Genomic DNA, 18,605 nt, shown 5'->3' with positions numbered 1-18,605 from the left:
CTCCTATTGAAAAAGCTACAGTCCGGTTGAAATATTATCGATTATTTATTGTTAAACAACCTGTGGATTGGTTAGAAAAAACGTTTGACATGTTTCTACGAACTTTACGAATACTATTTGGAATTTTCGTCTGCCCTGTCGTGACCGCTCGAGCTTGTGGATTTCTGAACATAACGCGCCAACCAAATGGAGGTTTTTGGAGAAAAAAAAATCTTTATGGAACAAAATAAACATTTATTGTGTAACTGGGAGTCTCGTGAGTGCAAACATCCGAAGATCATCAAAGGTAAGCGATTCATTTTATTGCTTTTCTGACTTTCGTGACCAATCTACTTTGCTGCTAGCTGTTTGTAACGTTTTGTCTGCTGAGAGAGATGTCCTTACATAAACGCTTGGCTTGCTTTCGCCTAAAAGCTTTTTTGAAATCTGACACGCCAGGTGGATTAAAAACAAGCTAAGCTGTGTTTTGCTATATTGCACTTGTGATTTCATGAAAATAAATTATTTTTAGTAATTTACTTTGAATTTGGCGCTCTGCAATTCAGGGGATGTTGACGAAAATGATCACACTAATGGGATGGGTGCACCAAGAAGTTTTAAGAGGTATGAAAAATTATTATTGGGATATAATGCTTACTTCATTGAGAATGTATAGCAGTTTAAATACGGAAAGGTACACAAAAAATACCTATTTTATACCTAAATACCTACGTCCGTATAAGACATATTTTAGACATCAGTACAAGACATATTTTCGACATCAGTACAAGACATATTTTCGACATCAGTACAAGACATATTTTCGACATCAGTACAAGACATATTTTCGACATCAGTACAAGACATATTTTCGACATCAGTACAAGACATATTTTAGACATCAGTACAAGACATATTTTCGACATCAGTACAAGACATATTTTCGACGTCAGGAAAAGACGTCTTCTAACATTTCATTCAGTATCTGAAATGCGCGTGATGTCAACGTCTAGAAAATGCATATTTTCAACATATAGGTGTATAAAAAATAAACTGTCAATTGAAAAACAAATGTAAAGTTTATTATATCAGTTTTTATACAGCATTAATTACAAGAGACTCAACTGTTATAACATTTAGCTAATCAAGTGGTACACATTTATTAAACATAGCCTATCTTCCCATAATTTGCACAAGGAAAATTTTTTCGTATTATTCTATGAAGACATACTGCACTATATGCATTCATGTAGTAGATTTAACTAAACTCAATCACATCAATTCCAGCAGGGAATATTTTCCATGTCCAGGGATAGCATTGAAGCTCATTGAAAGCATACATTTTTTTATCATGCAGAAATAACTGATCAGTTTTCCACAAGAGGGCATGAAATGAATGACATCTTTGAATTATCCTGCAAACGGCTTTTCCAGCACTTACATTATAATGCAGGGAAATTGGGGCACTAACACAACGCTAATGCAGTTAAGACCCACTAGGATCTCAACAAAATCTATCTATTTTTTTAAACTATCTCCTGCTTTATTACGGTGAACTGCAATGAGAGCTTTTCGTCCTCTTGCTCTGTCGATGGCAGGTGCTCTGCAGGTCATCTCCATTGTATGGACAGGGTAAGGCAGGAGAGTGTCTCAGTCCTGGTGATGATTAGTGTTGAGGGACTCAACTTCGGCTCCATAGGATCAGAGAGTGGTGCGCATTAGCCTCATGACTCGTTGGTACAGCTGCTGGGCAACTGTCATGAGATTCCTAAAATGGTTTGTCAAAAGAACACAAAAGGCATGGGCAGTGAGTGGTGCCAAGCAACGCAAATTGTTCAAGCCAAGGTTCTGTTTAACATGCTGTAGTAAATATTGAGCAAAGATTACTTCATTATAAATCTATTAATAATTTTATGAATAATTACCCTAATAATCCAAATAAAAAAATACAATATAGATGTTGTATTGTCACATACACCAGATCAGTGCAGTGAAATGTGTTGTTTTACAGGGTCAGCCATAGCAGTATGGCACCCCTGGAGCAAATTGGGTTAAGTACCTTGCTCAAAGTCACATCAACCATTTTTTAAACTTAGGTATTCAAACCAGGAACCTTCCAGTTACTGGCCTAATGCTCTAACCACTAGGCCACCTGCCGCCTAATATGACCCTAACCGTGAGTCTTTTAAGACATGGGAAACAGTAACTCAGCAGCCACATATTCCATCTTCTTTTTACATCCCATATTGTTATACTGTATGAATTTCATTCTCTATCAAGCAAGTAAAGGTACGGCAACACATACAGAACAGAAGACATGCCACTACCTCAGATTTTTGCAAATTACCCTCAGATAAACAGATAAGACATTAACACAATTACACACACCATCATGACTAAGACATTTCTGCCCCTCACACAAATACAAACATACAGGCAAACACACATATACACTGAAATACACACACACATATTGACACAGACTCACCGAGCGCTGATGGAGCCACAGTTGTTGCGGTTGGGGTTCAAGCAGAAGAGCGAAGCGACACAGTAGACACAACACAACAAAATGGACAGGAGTCGTCTCTTCAAAGTCATCTTCAGTACAGAGGAATCTCAGGTCAGCTTCAGAGGTCAAGCCCAAGACAGGAGGTAGTCTATTCAAAGAATAATAACACCTTCAAGATGTTTCTGGCCAAGGCAACCCGTAGGTGAGGAGTGGGCAGTGCTAAGCGTAAATAGGGTGAGAATGACTACTGGTACAGGGGCAGTGGGCACAATTACTGCTGACCAACAGAAGTTTTGAATGGCACTGAAAGGTCTAGTAGGGATGAATAACATTCCCATATTGTATGTCTGTGGGAGCCAGAGATTATTGTGTTTTTTCCCCCTTTGTGATCCAAAGGGGATCTTTACTCTACATGAAAAGATCACTGTGTATTTGTATTTTTCTATTTATTATGGATCCCCATTAGCTGCTGCCGAGGAAGCAAAATTAAGGCAGTTTATACCATTTTAAAAACATTACAATACATTCATAGATTTCACAACACACTGTGAGCCCTCAGGTCCATACTCCACCACTACCACATATCGACAGTACTAAAGCCATGTGTATGTGTGTGTATAGTGCGTATGTTATTGTGTGTGTGGGTGTATGTGTCTGTGCCTATGTTTGTGTTGCTTCACAGTCCCCTCTGTTCCATAAGGTGTTTTTTTATCTGTTTTTTAAATCATATTTTACTGTTTGCATCAGTTACTTGATGTGGAATAGAGTTCCATGTAGTCATGGCTCTATGTAGTACTGTGTTTCTCCCATAGTCTGTTCTGGACTTGAGGACTGTGAAGAGACCTCTTGTGGCATGTCTTGTGGGGTATGTATGGATGTCCCAGCTGTGTGCCAGTAGTTTAGACAGACAGCTCGGTGCATTCAACATGTCAATACCATGTCAATAAATACAAGTAGTGATGAAGTCAATCTCTCCTCCACTTTGAGCCTCTTTATTGATTATAGTACTGTAAGTGGGAGTAGATGGTTATTTTTTCTTTTGTGCCTTGATTTAGATTTTTTTTTTTTTATTCTGTGTGTTTTCTAAAGGACCCACATATTAGTCTACAGACAACTGCCAGATGGGTCTTCCCAAAGCAGATGGGTCTTCCCAAGAGACATGCCACAGAAAACTCTTCCTCTCTTTCCTTACTGCCCTACTTATTGACATCAATGGATGGGCATAAAAAAAATCACTAATGACTTTATGATAAAGATACAAATGGTAACAAAAGCAGATCTATCTTAGTGTAGTGTAGTGTTGATGTTTGTACTGCAGACTACTGTCATTAACCCAGATTCAGTGGTCGTGGTGAACCCTTGTGGAAAATGGCCCAGTCATCCCGGATGTCTGCACCAGGGACTCTCTGAGGGGACTGGGATGATAACCAGATAGCAGGCTGGACAAGGGTCGAATGCAGAGGAACCACAGCTACAGACGAGAGAGGAGGGGAGATACTTTGCCCTCTGAGGAGCAAAGGCACATCGGGAGTGGATGAGTACCCATTGAACATTCTTAATTTTTTCCTAAAGAGCTTTTTACTTAATAGCTCAGGTTATCGTTGTGGAATTTCTTTCTGTTATATAAGGAATTTGACAGAGAAAGACATTAAGTACAGTTAAAAGAGGAAAAAATTGGTATTTGGATACCAATATACCACAGAAGGAGTGGATGTTGGTGGATATAATTTATTTGTTTTGGGGGGGAATCTCTCAGATATACAAGACTCAGATCTTGTAAAGGACTCAATGGCAGCTTACAATAAGTCAGGCTGGATGGGAGAGTCGGGTGCCAATCTCACTGCCATGATGCCAGGTGTGAGACCCATACTAACCCCTGTTGTATACACTTTCATGACACCAGAAATGATGGGATGGGTCCTGAGTGTGGCCTCTCTCCTCATCATCTCCACCAACCTACTGGTGGTGGCTGCTCTCTTTCAGCTGATGCGCAGGAAGGGCAGTCAGAGCTGGTGCTTCGTGCTCAACCTGGCCCTGGCAGATATCCTGGTGGGCCTGGCTATCACTGGCATTGTCACAGACGTGTTTCAAAATTACAATACCGTGAACAATGGAACTATTCCAATTACTCAACCGCTACTCCTGATGCACTCCACACAGAAGACCAAGTGTTTACTCCGCATGGCCTTCATCATCTCCCCCTCAACTGCGTCCATCTTGTCTATGTTCCTGATCTCTCTGGACCGCTACGTGGCCATCAAGCTGCCGCTGCGCTACTCCCAGCTCACTGGGAGGTGGACCGTGACTGGGGCCCTGGTAGCGCTCTGGATGGTATCCCTCACCGTTGGCTTCCTACCAGGTGGAACAACTAACCTCAATTATCTTATTTCAGAGGGGACACATGTCCCTAACAACAGGGTTACATTTAAATTCAGGGGGATAAGCTGAGACTCAATTTGTGAATTTCAATGTGCTTCCTGAATGGACAAAATTGGAATTGAATTGACCCCAACACTGATTGTTGATCAACTTGATAACGAACATCCTTATTTTAATTTAAATATTCAAAATACTATAAATTTAGAAGGTTTATTATTCCCCTCTGCTCCACAGGCATGGCATGGCAGCTCCAGCAGGGAGACTTTGAAAGCAGCAGCCTTTGCACCTTCTTCTCTGTCATCCGTCCCAAGGGCATCATTGTGGTGTTCTGTGCCGTCTTCTTCCCCGTCCTCTCTGTCTTCACCTACTTCTACCTGGACATTCTGAAGATAGCTTGCGGCCATCAGAGGCAGATCCGCCAGGCCGGCTCCAGGCTGCCCCAGCGCAGCCGCTACTGGGGCCACGTCAAGGCCCTGAGGACCGTGGCTCTGCTAGTGGGCTGTTTCACCCTCTGCTGGTGCCCATTTTTTGTGGTGTGTGCAGTGCAGGTGCTGTGTGAGGCCTGTGAGTTGTACAAGGTGCTGGAGAATGACCTGTGGCTGCTGGGGCTGTCTAACTCCCTCATCAACCCTCTGGTGTACGCCTGCTGGCAGAGGGAGGTGCGGCTGCAGATCGAGGCCCTCTTCTGCTGTGTTAAGGACAGGGTCAGGAACACAGCCGTGTTAGAGGCTAGTGAGAGATGTCAGACAGAGCTGCGTATACCCACTCATACTGTTATATCTGTGGACGATGCCATGAGCCTGGACCCCACCTTCCCCACGGTCACCAGTGAAGAGGGCCACACTGTACCGTTTTCTGCCTCAACCCCCTTGTGAATGACTTAGACATTTTGAGAACATCTCTTTGAGGTTGATCGAACCAATTTGGAAAATGCTTAATGTGGCAGCTTAGAGCTTTGTCCATTTCTGGCGGAAACACGTCACATGTCTAGCGACAGCAACTAACTGGCAAAATCAATCAAATGGGGAAAAAAATAACAGAGTGAGATAATGGATGTGGAGACATCATGGAACCTAAAACATGGAACAGATGGGCTTATTTGCTTTTTTTGCTCGGTTTCCTCCACTAACCTAATTGATATTATCTCTGCCAAGTATGCACTTTGTCCCTCTCTGCATTCCCATCAACCTCACTGTCTATGTGTGTCTGAGAGGTGTGTGTGTTTTGAAGGGGAACAGCTTTTGTGTGTACAAATGGTTGTTCTCTGTTCAGTCAGTGATTATATATAAACATTTTTTGACAAATTATTTAATTTGTTGGGAAAGTAGTGTGTATTACTACCTCCATTAGGGAGGTACATGGGAAATGTGTTTTATTGCCAATACTTCCTACAAAGGATTAACTCATAATGTCAATGTAGAATTGCTTTATAATTTTCTCATAAATTACCATAGTGGAAATATATTGATAAAACCTTGATATGAGGTAGGTAGAATATTATTGTTTGAGTGGTTGCTATTCAAAATAAATGATAGAATGCTTGGATGATTGATTATTCATTCATGGGCACTTCCTTGTCATATAAACACTTATTTTTAGGATAAATAAGTCCATATTTTACAACTAGCCAATAAAATTACACTTTGTGATATGGGGAATGATGGTGCTATAAAAGTAGAATTCATTTAGAAAAGAGATAATAAAAGTCAGTGTTTAGGCCATTGCAGTGGTATTGAGGAGAGCTTTTGCTTAATCACAAAATACCATTGGAATTGAATAATTGAATTGAATATTGAAATGAAGTTGTTCTGTGGGACTTGTTTGTACGATTTTTATAATAAAAGTTGTTCAATTCTGAGAACAAGGGAGCATGCCTTTGAACTACACCTCCCACAAACCCCTGTACGTAGTATGACGCGCCGGAAACTGATGTTGGTCAGGGGGGGGGCTCCATTTTAAAGTTAGCATCGTGTTTGCGTTCATGATAACTTCATAATGAAGTGAGTATAAGTGACCGATTATATGTTTTACATGTTGTATCGGCTGTAATGATTATCTAGTTACCCACTGAGGTGTAATGGGATGGTCATGTGAAGAGGTCTAGCTAGCCAGCTAACGTGTACTGCAACATCAGTCAACATGGCTAACGTTAGCTTGCTAGCTCGATTATAATGTTACTAATGACAATAATGTTAACGTTAAATGAATACACACTACTATATATAACTGGGTGGTTCGAGCCCTGGATGCTGATTGACTGACAACCGTGGTGTATCAGACCTTATACCACGGGTATGGCAAAACATTTATTTTTACTGCTCTAATTACGTTGGTAACCCGTTTATAATCGCAGTAAGGCTCCTCTTGGGGTTGTGGTATACTCCGCAAGAACAGCTCTTAGCTGTGGTATATTGGCCATATACCACACCCCATCGTGCCTTATTACTTAAATATATTATGGTCTGTAGTTCCTCATGAGACGACCCCATGGGGGGTTAAGAAAAAAGCAAAGACAGGATCAGCAGAGAGAATATTCTGCATTCTATTGCAAGTTAAACTCTATCCTTTCGTCCTTCTCCATCTCTCTGTGTCCTGCAGTCCCCTGACCAAGGTGAAACTGATCAATGAGCTGAATGAGAGAGAGGCCTCATTGGGGGTGAAGGAAAATGTGTCATGGCACTCTGAGTATAAGGATAGCGCCTGGATTTTCATCGGTAAGAGGCTGTGTCAAAGACACCCCTGCGATTGAATAGGATTGATCCGAACCCTGCTATTACAGCCATGTTTAAGGTGTACTGTCAGCTGACCAGTTGGTGGCATCAAAGTAGTGTTTTTTAAATTTTATTCAGTCAGTGGCTTGCTCTCTAGTCCATCTCACCAGCAGTTATAAGCCTGTTTCTAACTTCAGTGCTTCTGTTTTAACCTGCAGGTGGGTTTCCATATGAGCTGACGGAAGGTGACATCGTCTGTGTCTTCTCTCAGTGAGTCCCATACATACACCCCTTCCTCCAATCACTGTCCTTTCTCTCCCCGTTCTTCATTGTCTGTCTGTTTTTGTCTATACAATTACCTGTCTTTCCATGCTTATCTTCCCCTATTCCCTGTGTTCTTTGCATTAGATTAGGTGTGTTCCTGCTTCATGTCTGTCTGCAGGTATGGAGAGATGGCCAACATCAACCTAGTGCGTGATAAGAAGACGGGTAAATCCAAAGGCTTCTGCTTCATCTGCTACGAGGACCAGAGGAGCACCATCCTGGCTGTGGATAACTTAAATGGGATCAAGGTAAAGAATGGCAATCACTCACAGCTGAGAAGGAGAGAACAAGAGAGATTGAGACTAAACCAGTTGACGTGCATAAATGAAGGTTAGACGATGCAAAAGACGTAAATGACTCATTTTGTTGTGGTCTGTGTCTCTCTCTCTCTCTCTCTCGGTATCTAGATAAAGGGGCGGACCATCCGAGTGGACCATGTGCTGAACTACCGCCCTCCCAAAGACAATGAGGACATGGATGATATCACCAAGCGCCTGAGGGAGGAGGGCTGTGCCCCCAAACTACCTGACCCTTCATCCTCCGAGTCCGAAGAAGAGCAGTACGCCGTACCCGCGAAGAAGCCCAAGAAAGGTGAGACGAGACTAATGGAGGTCCAGGTCTGCTACTTGTCAGCCTCATTAGACTGGGGATTTGAAATGCAAGAACTTTCGTCAAAGTAGAATGAACACTGAACAAAAATATAAATGCAACATGCAACAATTAAAGATTTTACTGAGTTACAGTTCATATAAGGAAATCAGTCAATTGAAATAAATTCATTAGGCCCTAGTCTATGGATTTCACATGACTGGGAATACAGATATGCATCTATTGGTCACAGATACCTTTTTAAGAAAGGTAGAGGAGGATCAGAAAACCAGTCAGTATCTGGTGACGGATGAATGACACGACAGTGAACCTCAGGATCTTGTCACGGTATCTGCATTCAAATTGCCATCGATAAAATCCAATTGTGTTCATTGTCCTCAGCTTATGCCTGCCCATACCATAACCCCATCTCCACCATGGGGCACTCTGTTCACAATGTTGACATCAGCAAACCCACACAACGCCATACAGGTGGTCTGCCATCTGCCCGGCACAGTTGGAAACCGGAATTCATCCGTGAAGAGCACACTCCTCCAGCGTGCCAGTGACCATCGAAGGTGAGCATTTGCCCACTGAAGTGGGTTACGACAGAGAACTGCAGTCGGATCAAGACCCTGGTGAGGACAAGCTCGCAGATGAGCTTCCCTGAGACTGTTTGACCGTTTGTGGAGTAATTCTTCAGTTGTGCAAACCCACAGTTTCATCAGCTGTCTGGGTAGCTCGTCTCAGGCTGGATGTGGAGGTCCTGGGCTGGCGTGGTTACACGTGGTCTTCAGGTGTGAGGCTGGTTGGAAGCACTGCCAAATTCTCTAAAATGACGTTGGAGGTGGCTTATGGTAGAGAAGTGAACATTTAGTTCTCTGGCAACAGCTCGGCTGGACATTCCTGCAGTCAGCATGCCAATTGCATGCTGACTCAACTTGAGACATCTGTAGCATTGTGTTGAGACAAAACTGCACATTTTAGTGGCCTTTTATTGTCCCCAGCACAAGATGGACCTTTTTAATGATCATGCTGTTTAATCAGCTTCTTGATATGCAACACCTGTCAGGTGGATGGATTATCTTGGCAAAGGAAAAATGCTATCTAACAGGAGAGAGATGCTTTTAGTGTATATGGAAAATGTCTGGTATCTTATTTCATCTCATGAAACATGGGACCAACACTTACATGTTGCGTTTATAGTTTTGTTCAGTATAATTGCAAGGCAAGGACACGAGTACACCCGAGTAGTGGAGGATAACTTTGCTGTCTGTGTGTGTGTCATGTTCATATCCTCTTACCTGACCCTCCGTCTTTTCTTTAATCTCCAACCCAGACAAGAAAGAGAAGAAGAAAAAGGCTCTGAAGGAGGATAGGAAGCAGAGGGAGAGGCTAGCCCAGACTCACTCTGTGTCTCCCCCTAGGCCTGCCCTGGCAGTGAGGGTGAAGCAGGAGGAGGAGGACCTGGGCTATGACAAGTATAGCCAGCGGGGAGCGCCAGAGGAGTGGCTGGGGGCCAGGGAAGAGAGACCAGGGCCTGGGGCAGGGCCACAGAACACACACAGGCAGGTGGACAGAGGGTTCCGAAATCACCATGGGGAAGGAGAGAGAGAGAGGCCCAGGGAGGATGAGAAGAGGAGAGATGGAGGACTGCAGTTGGAGAGCAAGAGGACAGGCAGGAAGGAGAGAGAACCAAGACAGGGATAGAGAGAGAGAAAGAGGGAGGGACAATGAGAGGAACAGAGCGAGGGACTGGGACAGGGAGAAAGACAGGAACAGAGAGAGGGAAAGAGACAGGTCAAGTAAGCACAAAGAACACAGTCGGGAGAGAGACCAAAGGAGAAAGTAACATTAGTGCCTTGATTGTAGTCAAGACAACTGGACTGAGTGAAATCTTATTCTTTCCTTCACTATAGAAAGTCAGCAGGAACTGGGACCATGGAACTAATATGATTGGTTGTTTTGTTAGTATTTGTCATATCAAGCCTGTTGATTCCATATTCTCTGTTATGTGGAGACTGAGCCAAACAGTGGATGAGGACTTGAGTCATGAGAACATGGCCTGTTTCCACAACAGCAGCAAAGTTAAAGCGGAACTGGATTTCAAATGAAATTTTACCCTCAAACGGCTTAACAATGCTTAATCAGACAATGATTTACTGTTGTAAATAAAATGGTGTTTTTTTTTTTTTTTTACAAAGATGTTGTTTCCAACAAGATGCCTTATAAATAACATTTTATTTTTAAATTGGATTTCAAGTCATACAGAGACACATGGTAATATGGGTAACGCAAGATAGGAACTTCCTCTTGGCTCCAAAAATAGGTGATTTTGGGTGAAAAGAGACTGTCCAGAGCATGACACAATTTGTAATTCAGTGAAGAACCAAAGGCAAACAAGATACTTTGGGGGAAAAAAGGAATAATTCAGACCAAAGAAAGATTGTATTTACATGATCACTAGCTCATACCTGCTCAACAGGATTTTAACTGCAATTCATCTGTATCGCTGAATGATGTTTAAAACACAACATAGTTAAATCATCTAAGACAGAACAAAGCATAGATACAGAAATACTGTATATATATATATCAAGAATAAATTAACATTTTGTCAAAACATAAAAGGGAAAAAGAGGTAAAGCACATCCTGCCATTGAGGAAATGTTTTAATTCCACCAAGAGGTTAAGTGTGTGAAGGAACCTGTCGATAGTTGGCATGTGAAACACCGTAAATGTCATCAGTTCTATTAATCTCATCACACCGGGGCTCCAATGAAAAAACCCAACTGGGGTATAGAGATATTAGAGAACGAGAAGTTAACCCATATCCTCTTCCAGTGGGGGGCCAGGCAGACAAGCCACACTCGAATAACTGGGATTTTGGTCGCCCCGTTGTCTGGCTGCATGGATAGATCGTCAGTGCTATACTATGTTAGTTACCTAGGTGATGTATTCAACCTTTTTTCAAAGAGAGGCGAGGAAAACGTGTGTGTCCCAAAGAAAATACTTGTTAGGGACCCAATTGAAATTAAGTGAAGAAATTGCACCCATACAGCTGTTATAGAAACATCCCAGGATAGGATTCGGCTAAACTTGGGAAAAAATAAGTATTGGGTCTGGCTGTACAAAATATGTCTTGTACATTCATAGTACACATGACGTCATAGACATGGGTTGTATTTCCCGAGGTACATAAAGAATGTGTGTACTTTTCTGGTTTGTAGAATGATTCTAGGTGATTTACAGCTGGATGGGAATGTGTTTCTGTTCAATGTTCTGACACGTCATACGGAACAAAACATTGTGCAAGTGGACAACACTTAAGCAGATGAAGAGTTATAGTTAGACATGTTTTTTCTAGCCTACATAATGACAGCCAAGGTCAGGGATCATCAACTACATTCAGCCACGGGACCATTTTTGTTTTCGTGGATGGACAGGGGCCCAGAATTTTTTTAAATTGAACCTTTATTTAACTAGGCAAGTCAGTTAAGAACAAATTCTTATTCTACAATGACGGCCTACCGGGGAACAGTGTGTTAACTGTCTTGATCATGGGCAGAAAGACAGATGATTTATTTTTTACCTCGCCCAACGCTCTAACCACTAGGCTACTTGCCGCCCCAAAACATAACTGCAGAAATCTGGACCTAAAGATGTTTTCAGTGGAAACAAATGCACCATGAAATCTAATTTTGTGGACACTGACTCTTAGTTTTCATTGATTTGATCTCACATTGCCCCATAAACAATTAATTAATGAAATCCACACAGTTCTCTCTGGCTCATGATAACTGATGCAGCATTAAAGGCTTCAAGCCCATGTTACAAAAAGGTGAGCGTCACAGTTTTCATTTTTTGTAGATATTACAGATCAGCCATAGCAGAGCTGTCCTGCCCAAAGGAGAGTGTGTTGGCAGAATTGTCTGTCCACTCAGTGGGTAAGGCAGGGACACTGACCACTAGAATAAAATAGGATAGCAGGTAGTTACAACAGCTCTGAAAATAACCTCAAAACCTATGTACAACAGTTTGAGTAACCGTGGACACAAACACATCTCAGATCAACACAACCGAACACAGAATCTCCTATCAGCTTTTAGAAAATATATGGTCATCCAACATTTACATATTACAAATACTTATAAGACGGGGCAGAGGTGATCAGCAGAGGGTGATTTGGGGTATACTGCAGTGTCTCTGGGAGCAGGAGGGGACTCTGTTGGGTTACAGACATGTCTGTGATCAATGTCATCAGAGGTACTTTATGAAAAGGTGGGTTTTTGGTTGCTTGGTTACTATGACGCCGGGTGAAGGCGAGGTACATGGCTGGAGTACTATGGAATTCCCATTTCTACCCACAATGCCATGGGACTTTGCCCCAAAGTCCACAAAAACCGAGAGTCCGTTGAAGACACTGAGGGTGGGTCTGAGTGAGTCTAACTTCGTCATCCTCACAGACGCCTTCCCAACTTGGGAGTGCTAGTTAGGTTACGTACAAAAGTAAGGCTGTGGTGGGTTGACTGACCAGAGGGGAAGAGTCAAAACTACCCCCATATTACAGTATGTCAATCAGAGCGTAGAAGAACCGAAGAAAAACCAGGTTCTGCAGAACAAACGGTTTCACGAGACATACAGAGGAACAAATAAGAAAACGCGTGCCTCTGCCATGCTGCTCATCTCTGTTGGTGAGGAGTGGCTGCAGAGAAACAAAAACACAATCATAACAGTAGTGGTACTGGCTCGCACACTACAAATATGATTTCTGTGTCAAAACAAACATAATGCCATCTTAAATATGACATGACACCTGTTTTTCATTCATGAAATTGTATGACAACTGACCTTACCAAAGAAAGGGACTAACCGGGGCCTCCCGGGTGGCGCAGTGGTTAAGGGCGCTGTACTGCAGCGCCAGCCGTAACCGGCCGCGACCGGGATGTCCGTGGGGCGACGCACAATTGGCCTAGCGTCGCCCAGGTTAAGGAGGGCTTGGTCGGTAGGGGTGTCCTTGTCTCATCGCGCACCAGCGACTCCTGTGGCGGGCTGGGCGCAGTGTACGCTAGCCAAGGTGGCCAGGTGCACGGTGTTTCCTCCGGCGCATTGGTGCGGCTGGCTTCCGGGTTGGATGTGCGCTGTGTTAAAGAAGCAGCGGCTTGGTTGGTTGTGTATCGGAGGACGCATGACTTTCAACCTTCGTCTCTCCCGAGCCCGTACGGGAGTTGTAGCGATGAGACAAGATAGTAGCTACTACAACAATTGGATACTACGAAATTGGGGAGAAAAAGGGTTAAAAAAAAAAAGAAAGGGACTAACCTTCAAATCTATAAGAGTTTTATGCAACAGAGCGTGTGACTTTGGAGAAGTAATGTGCCTTTGTTGTTTGTATTGTAATACAGAATCCATGTGAATAACTAGGCCCTGGGGTTTCACCAAAAAGTGCTTATGACCGGTTTGATACCATGCTTACGATGGCATTATGCAACCTTTATGATGCATTATGACGAGAGCCTACAACCAAAACACCTGATCAGTGTCTTTATTCTACATGGCGGACATACATGCAGTCTTTTACTTCCAATCAGATCAGGACCGATCACCAATATTATTATACACACCAGGGTTGGGCTTATAATTGACAGCCTAATTATGAAAACGGTTGAGTTTTGCGGTTCTGAAAAGTAAGGAGTTGGTTAGTAGTCAGTGCAGTCCTTTAGGAGGGCATGAACAACCCCGGCTTAGCTCACACTAACCCAGACTGAGGCAGCACATTGGTCACTCTCAGGTCCCGACTCTGCCCATATGCGTCTGAGGCCTGATTGGTCCACTGACCAACTTACTGAAACTTAATTCGCTGTGAGGATTAGGAAGCGGCATCTGCAGGGGCTATTCACGGATGAAGTGGAGGTTCTCTGAATACCGCTGTGTGGCAGCCAATTGACTGACCGCCCTTTCTTACACTGGCAGTGTCCTTCTTGCCTGGCACTGGTTGGCAGAAGAGGAGGTAGGGGTGAGTGGGGTGGGAGCGGTTGAGGAGGGGTCCTGGGGGCGGGTAGAGCATCAGTCATCAAAAGCCCACCGCATGTAGGTTACTGTACACTGTCTCCAGCACACACAATGAGAGGACAGGCAAACACCCTGAAACTACTCTACAGCCCAGTCTCCATTCAAGCATTATGAGAGGACAGGCAAACACCCTAACCCTGAAACTACTCTACAGCCCAGTCTCCATTCAAGCATTATGGGGAGCCAACGAGCCTCAAGCAGCAAAACACACACATCCTCTCCATATCCCACCTATCCTCTCACACACAGTCTACTGCATCACACAGGAGGCAGGTACAGCACAGCAGTCAGTCACTGTGCACCGGTTTCTGCCCACCACATGTGTAAGTCTGAAAACGAGAGAAGCCTGTGGGTCTGTGTTTCCACATCTGAGCCGCTCAGCACATGGAGATGGTAACGTTGATCCCCAGGTTGCCGTTGTCGGCGAACAGGTGAGCGATGGACGTGTCAAACACCAGACAGTCGCTGTTCATGATGGCGGCCGCCACACCGTCGTGGATGGAGCGGGGCGTGGCCTCCCAGGTGAGGCGCCGCCGGTTCCCGTTGAGCTCCAGGCGGTAGGCGAAGTTCTCGGCCTGCTTCCTCGTTCCGATGAGCAGCACCACAGCAAAGAACTGCTGGTGGCCCTCGTACTTCTCTTGCTTCTCCAGGACCAGCATGAAGTGGTGGCCGAAGCAGGACTGCATCATGACCCAGTCCACGGCCCCCGGCAGGTTGATGTCTGTGGCCAGGAAGACGATGTCCTCTCCCTGCAGGGTGGTGATGGACTTGTGGGCGTGCATCAGGTGGGGCATGACGGCCTCCAGGGAGCCCTGCCACTTGCAGGAGGCCCCGGGGCACGGGCAGGTGTAGGGACGGAACTCACACACCTCCTCGTGATCAGGCTTCTCACTGTGGTGGAGGGACAGCAGGCATCCGGCTGACGCATACTGAGATAGAGAGAAAGAGAGAGAGAGAATTGCTTACAATTTAGTTTTCCTATGTATATTGAGAACCTACTCAAAGTGGAGTGGGGTTGAATGACCCAAGAGATGGGAGACAGAATGGGAGAGGAGGAACAATGCGGGGGAAGAGACAGAATGGGTAAGGAGAGAGAGGAGGTGGTTATAAAAGGAGAGATGGGAAAGAGAGAGGGAATGAAGGAAAGAAAGATATTGCAGACACAGGTGGTAGGAAAAACAGAGAAGGCAAAGGAGGAAGTAAAGAAAGAGGGACCAATTGAGAGATTGAAGAATGTGTGGGAGGATAGAGAGAGTGAGGCAGGGAAAGAGTGCAAGAGAGAGGGAACAAAGAAATAGAGGAGGGAGGGGGTGAGAGTGGCAGGGCACATGAAGGGTATGAAGAGAAGTAGATAAGAGTACTAGCTAAGCACCTTACTAGATATAAACCCTCTGGCATTACAACAGCTTCCCAACACATCCATGGAGATGTTAGGGAGGAAGAATCTTAGAAGATTGGATGGTTATTTTGTATGAAAACAAAGCAATACCAGGCAATTAAACTGCTTGTCGAAGGGGAGATTGAGATACATGACGTTGTTAGCAAGGCCGTTTTGAAAAAGATGTACATATTGAACCATCAACAGACAATCTTGCCTGTAAGACGGAGACATACCAGTAAAGATCGAGTGTAGCAGGAGACGATAGACTACAATATGGGAGGATATGTAAGTAGCTGGTCCGTGCTGGGAGTGCTGGGGCGGTATTGAAGGGTTGGAGCAATAAGTGGATTATCTAATGAAAAGTGCATGAAGGGGGGCGGTTTAAAGTTGTATTTGTCATACGTACAGGATACACGTGGTATAGCATACTCTGTCCAATGAAATGCTTACCTGTAGGCTCCTACTGGACAATGCAACAACAATAAGAAATAAGAAAAGAGAAGAATACGAACATAAAGTAAATGGCTCAATAGAATAGATTAAACATTTCAGCATCAGTAGAATACAGGAAGACAGAATTTATAGACCAATATTTACACATTTCAGGGAAGGGGGAATAAAATGTCTGGTAGCAGCAGTTGTGGTGTGTGTGAGAGAGAGAAAGTGTGGCGCAGCAGTCTAAGGCACTGCATCTCAGTTCTAGAGGTGTCACTACAGACCCTGGTTTGATCCCAGGCTGGAGCACAACCAGCCGTGATCCGTGATCGGGAGTCCCATAGGGCGGCGCACAATTGGCCCAATGTGGTTAGGGGTAGGTCGTCATTGCAAAATAAGAATTTGTTAACGGACTTGCCTGCTTAAATTAAGGGTCAATGTTTTTTTAAATACATAAAAAAACAGCTTGTGGCTGGAGTGTGTGGGGGTCCTTCATGATGCCTCAGGCACCGTTTCAAGTAGATGCCCTGGATGGGTGGGAACACAGCTCCAGTGATGTACTGCAACTCGTCAGGATGCTCTTGATGGTGCAGTGGTAGTATTTGGAGAGAACCCTGTGTGGCATGCCACATTTCTTCAGGCGCCTTATGAAGTAGAGGCGCTGTTGTGCCCCCTTGACAAGAGTGGTGGTATTGTTGATCCATCTCAAGTCATCTGTGATGTGGATGCCGAGGAACTTAAAAATGCTGACTCGCTCTACTGCAGTCCCGTTGATGTGGATCAGAGTATTCCCTCCTCTGCTTCCTTAAGTCAACAATAAACTCCTTTGTTTTGCTGATGTTGAGGGAGAGGTTGTTGTCCTGGCACCACAATGCCAGTTCACTTACCTCTTCCGTATAGGCTGACTTGTCGTTATTGGTTATAAGGCCTACAACCGTGGTGTCATCAGCAAGGATTTGGCTGATTGGCCTGGATAAGGCTGCAGGGAGAGGGGTTGTGAGGAACTAGAGCTGAAGTCACAACCTGAAGGACGCTGAAGTCACAACCTGAAGGACGCTGAAGTCACAACCTGAAGGACACCCAGACCCCTTCCAGAACAGGAGACAACCTGGGATAACAACAACCTTCTATGGTCAATATGGGACCTAGCCAGAAACAGATAGGACCATACGGTCTATGATGGACAATTTGAATTGTCCATCAAATAAGACATCTATTTGAACACACCTTCCTTCCTTCACATTCTACTTTCCTGAGATCCTCATGTTGATCACTGATCTGACCTCATTGAAGCAACATGGAAGAAATTGAAGCAAATGTGGCAATCGATCCATCACCCACTCAGTTCCGTTAGATCAGTCATTACTCAAAGCAAGGTAAGAACAAAGGACACATTTTTCTAAGCATTCCAACGGGGCTTATGTGCTGTGTCCTCTAGCTCACTTTCATCTGAAGCCCTGGGGTTGAAAGGATGGGAGGGTGCAAAGATGGGAAGCGAGGGAGGAGGAGGAGGTGGGGTGACATGGTGAGAGGTGCTTGTGTTTCTGCTCCAGTAAAACTACCCCAGGGGGTAAGTTTCAATATTAAATATTAATCTGTGTGGCAGGTTGGAGGCTTCCCACAAATCAATGGCTATGTTAGGACCCACTGGACCGATTGGCTGAATAACGGCATGACTGACTTTAACCATGCACTATGAAAAGAGCAGCTGGGTCAGAGAACCCTCAGGGGAGAGAGACACACAACTGCTAAAAAATGTGTGTTAGAATCAAATACTGATTCCCCTGTGTAATCAGTGTCCCAATTAATAACAACAACAAAAAATGTAAGTTTAGTGTCACTTCATTTGGGTTTTCAAATGCATCCAGTCACGCAAATTCCTCTGTATCCCTTGTCTCTCCATCTATCAGCCCAAATATTTGTCTGTGAGGTCAGATGTGTAGAGGTCAGTCAGTTTCCTTGGCAGAGTCCCTCAGGGAAGCTGATCCTCTTATCCACCTTTATTAATGACAGATTGACAGGATTTTGTGCCGTAATCCAGTCGGCAGGTCTTTGGTGATAAAGCTCAACCCCCTCCTCTACTCCGTGTGTGTGTGTGTGTGGGGGGGGGGGGGGGGGGGTAAATAAGGACCTCTGGTAGTGTGCCCCATGTCATCAATTAATGTAATTTAGGCTAATTGAATTGAAATCCCTTGTCCATCAACATTTACACAAATCTCCTCAGCGC

At 44.2% G+C, this 18,605-nt stretch overlaps 3 protein-coding genes across 6 annotated transcripts in view; 2 read left to right on the top strand and 1 right to left on the bottom strand.

Annotated features, from left to right (window-relative positions):
• Positions 1-3,981: 3,981 nt before the first annotated feature.
• Positions 3,982-5,742, top strand: LOC110534894 (glucose-dependent insulinotropic receptor). Its single transcript, XM_036989345.1, has 2 exons — positions 3,982-4,906; positions 5,083-5,742. Exons 1-2 carry the CDS (start codon positions 4,277-4,279, stop codon positions 5,740-5,742), a joined length of 1,290 nt encoding a protein of 429 aa, XP_036845240.1. The 5' UTR covers positions 3,982-4,276.
• Positions 5,743-6,725: 983 nt separating this feature from the next.
• Positions 6,726-13,272, top strand: LOC110533714 (RNA-binding motif protein, X-linked 2). 3 transcript variants are annotated; one of them, XM_036990111.1, is made up of 6 exons: positions 6,726-6,867; positions 7,466-7,581; positions 7,797-7,848; positions 8,021-8,150; positions 8,310-8,493; positions 9,830-13,272. In XM_036990111.1, exons 1-6 carry the CDS (start codon positions 6,863-6,865, stop codon positions 10,198-10,200), a joined length of 858 nt encoding a protein of 285 aa, XP_036846006.1. In that variant the 5' UTR covers positions 6,726-6,862; the 3' UTR covers positions 10,201-13,272. The 3 variants fall into 3 exon arrangements, with proteins under 3 accessions (XP_036846006.1, XP_036846008.1, XP_036846007.1); XM_036990113.1 differs by having other exon boundaries at positions 9,918-10,078; XM_036990112.1 differs by lacking the exon at positions 6,726-6,867 and having other exon boundaries at positions 7,987-8,150.
• Positions 13,273-13,679: 407 nt separating this feature from the next.
• LOC110533713 (E3 ubiquitin-protein ligase Siah2) overlaps positions 13,680-18,605 on the bottom strand; it is a 42,382-nt gene continuing 37,456 nt past the window's right edge. The window contains exon 2 of one of the 2 annotated variants that reach the window (XM_021618178.2): positions 13,680-15,491. In XM_021618178.2, the coding sequence (XP_021473853.2) occupies positions 14,940-15,491 (552 nt within the window). In that variant the 3' untranslated portion in view covers positions 13,680-14,939. The remainder of the gene's footprint in view (positions 15,492-18,605) is intronic. The other variant, XM_021618177.2, reaches the window with a different exon arrangement.

Source organism: Oncorhynchus mykiss, chromosome 10, assembly GCF_013265735.2.
Source record: "Oncorhynchus mykiss isolate Arlee chromosome 10, USDA_OmykA_1.1, whole genome shotgun sequence".
In the NCBI taxonomy this organism is placed as follows: Eukaryota; Metazoa; Chordata; class Actinopteri; order Salmoniformes; family Salmonidae; genus Oncorhynchus; species Oncorhynchus mykiss.
The sequence above is the reverse complement of the archived record's forward strand: the minus strand, read 5'-3'. Positions and strand labels throughout refer to the sequence as shown.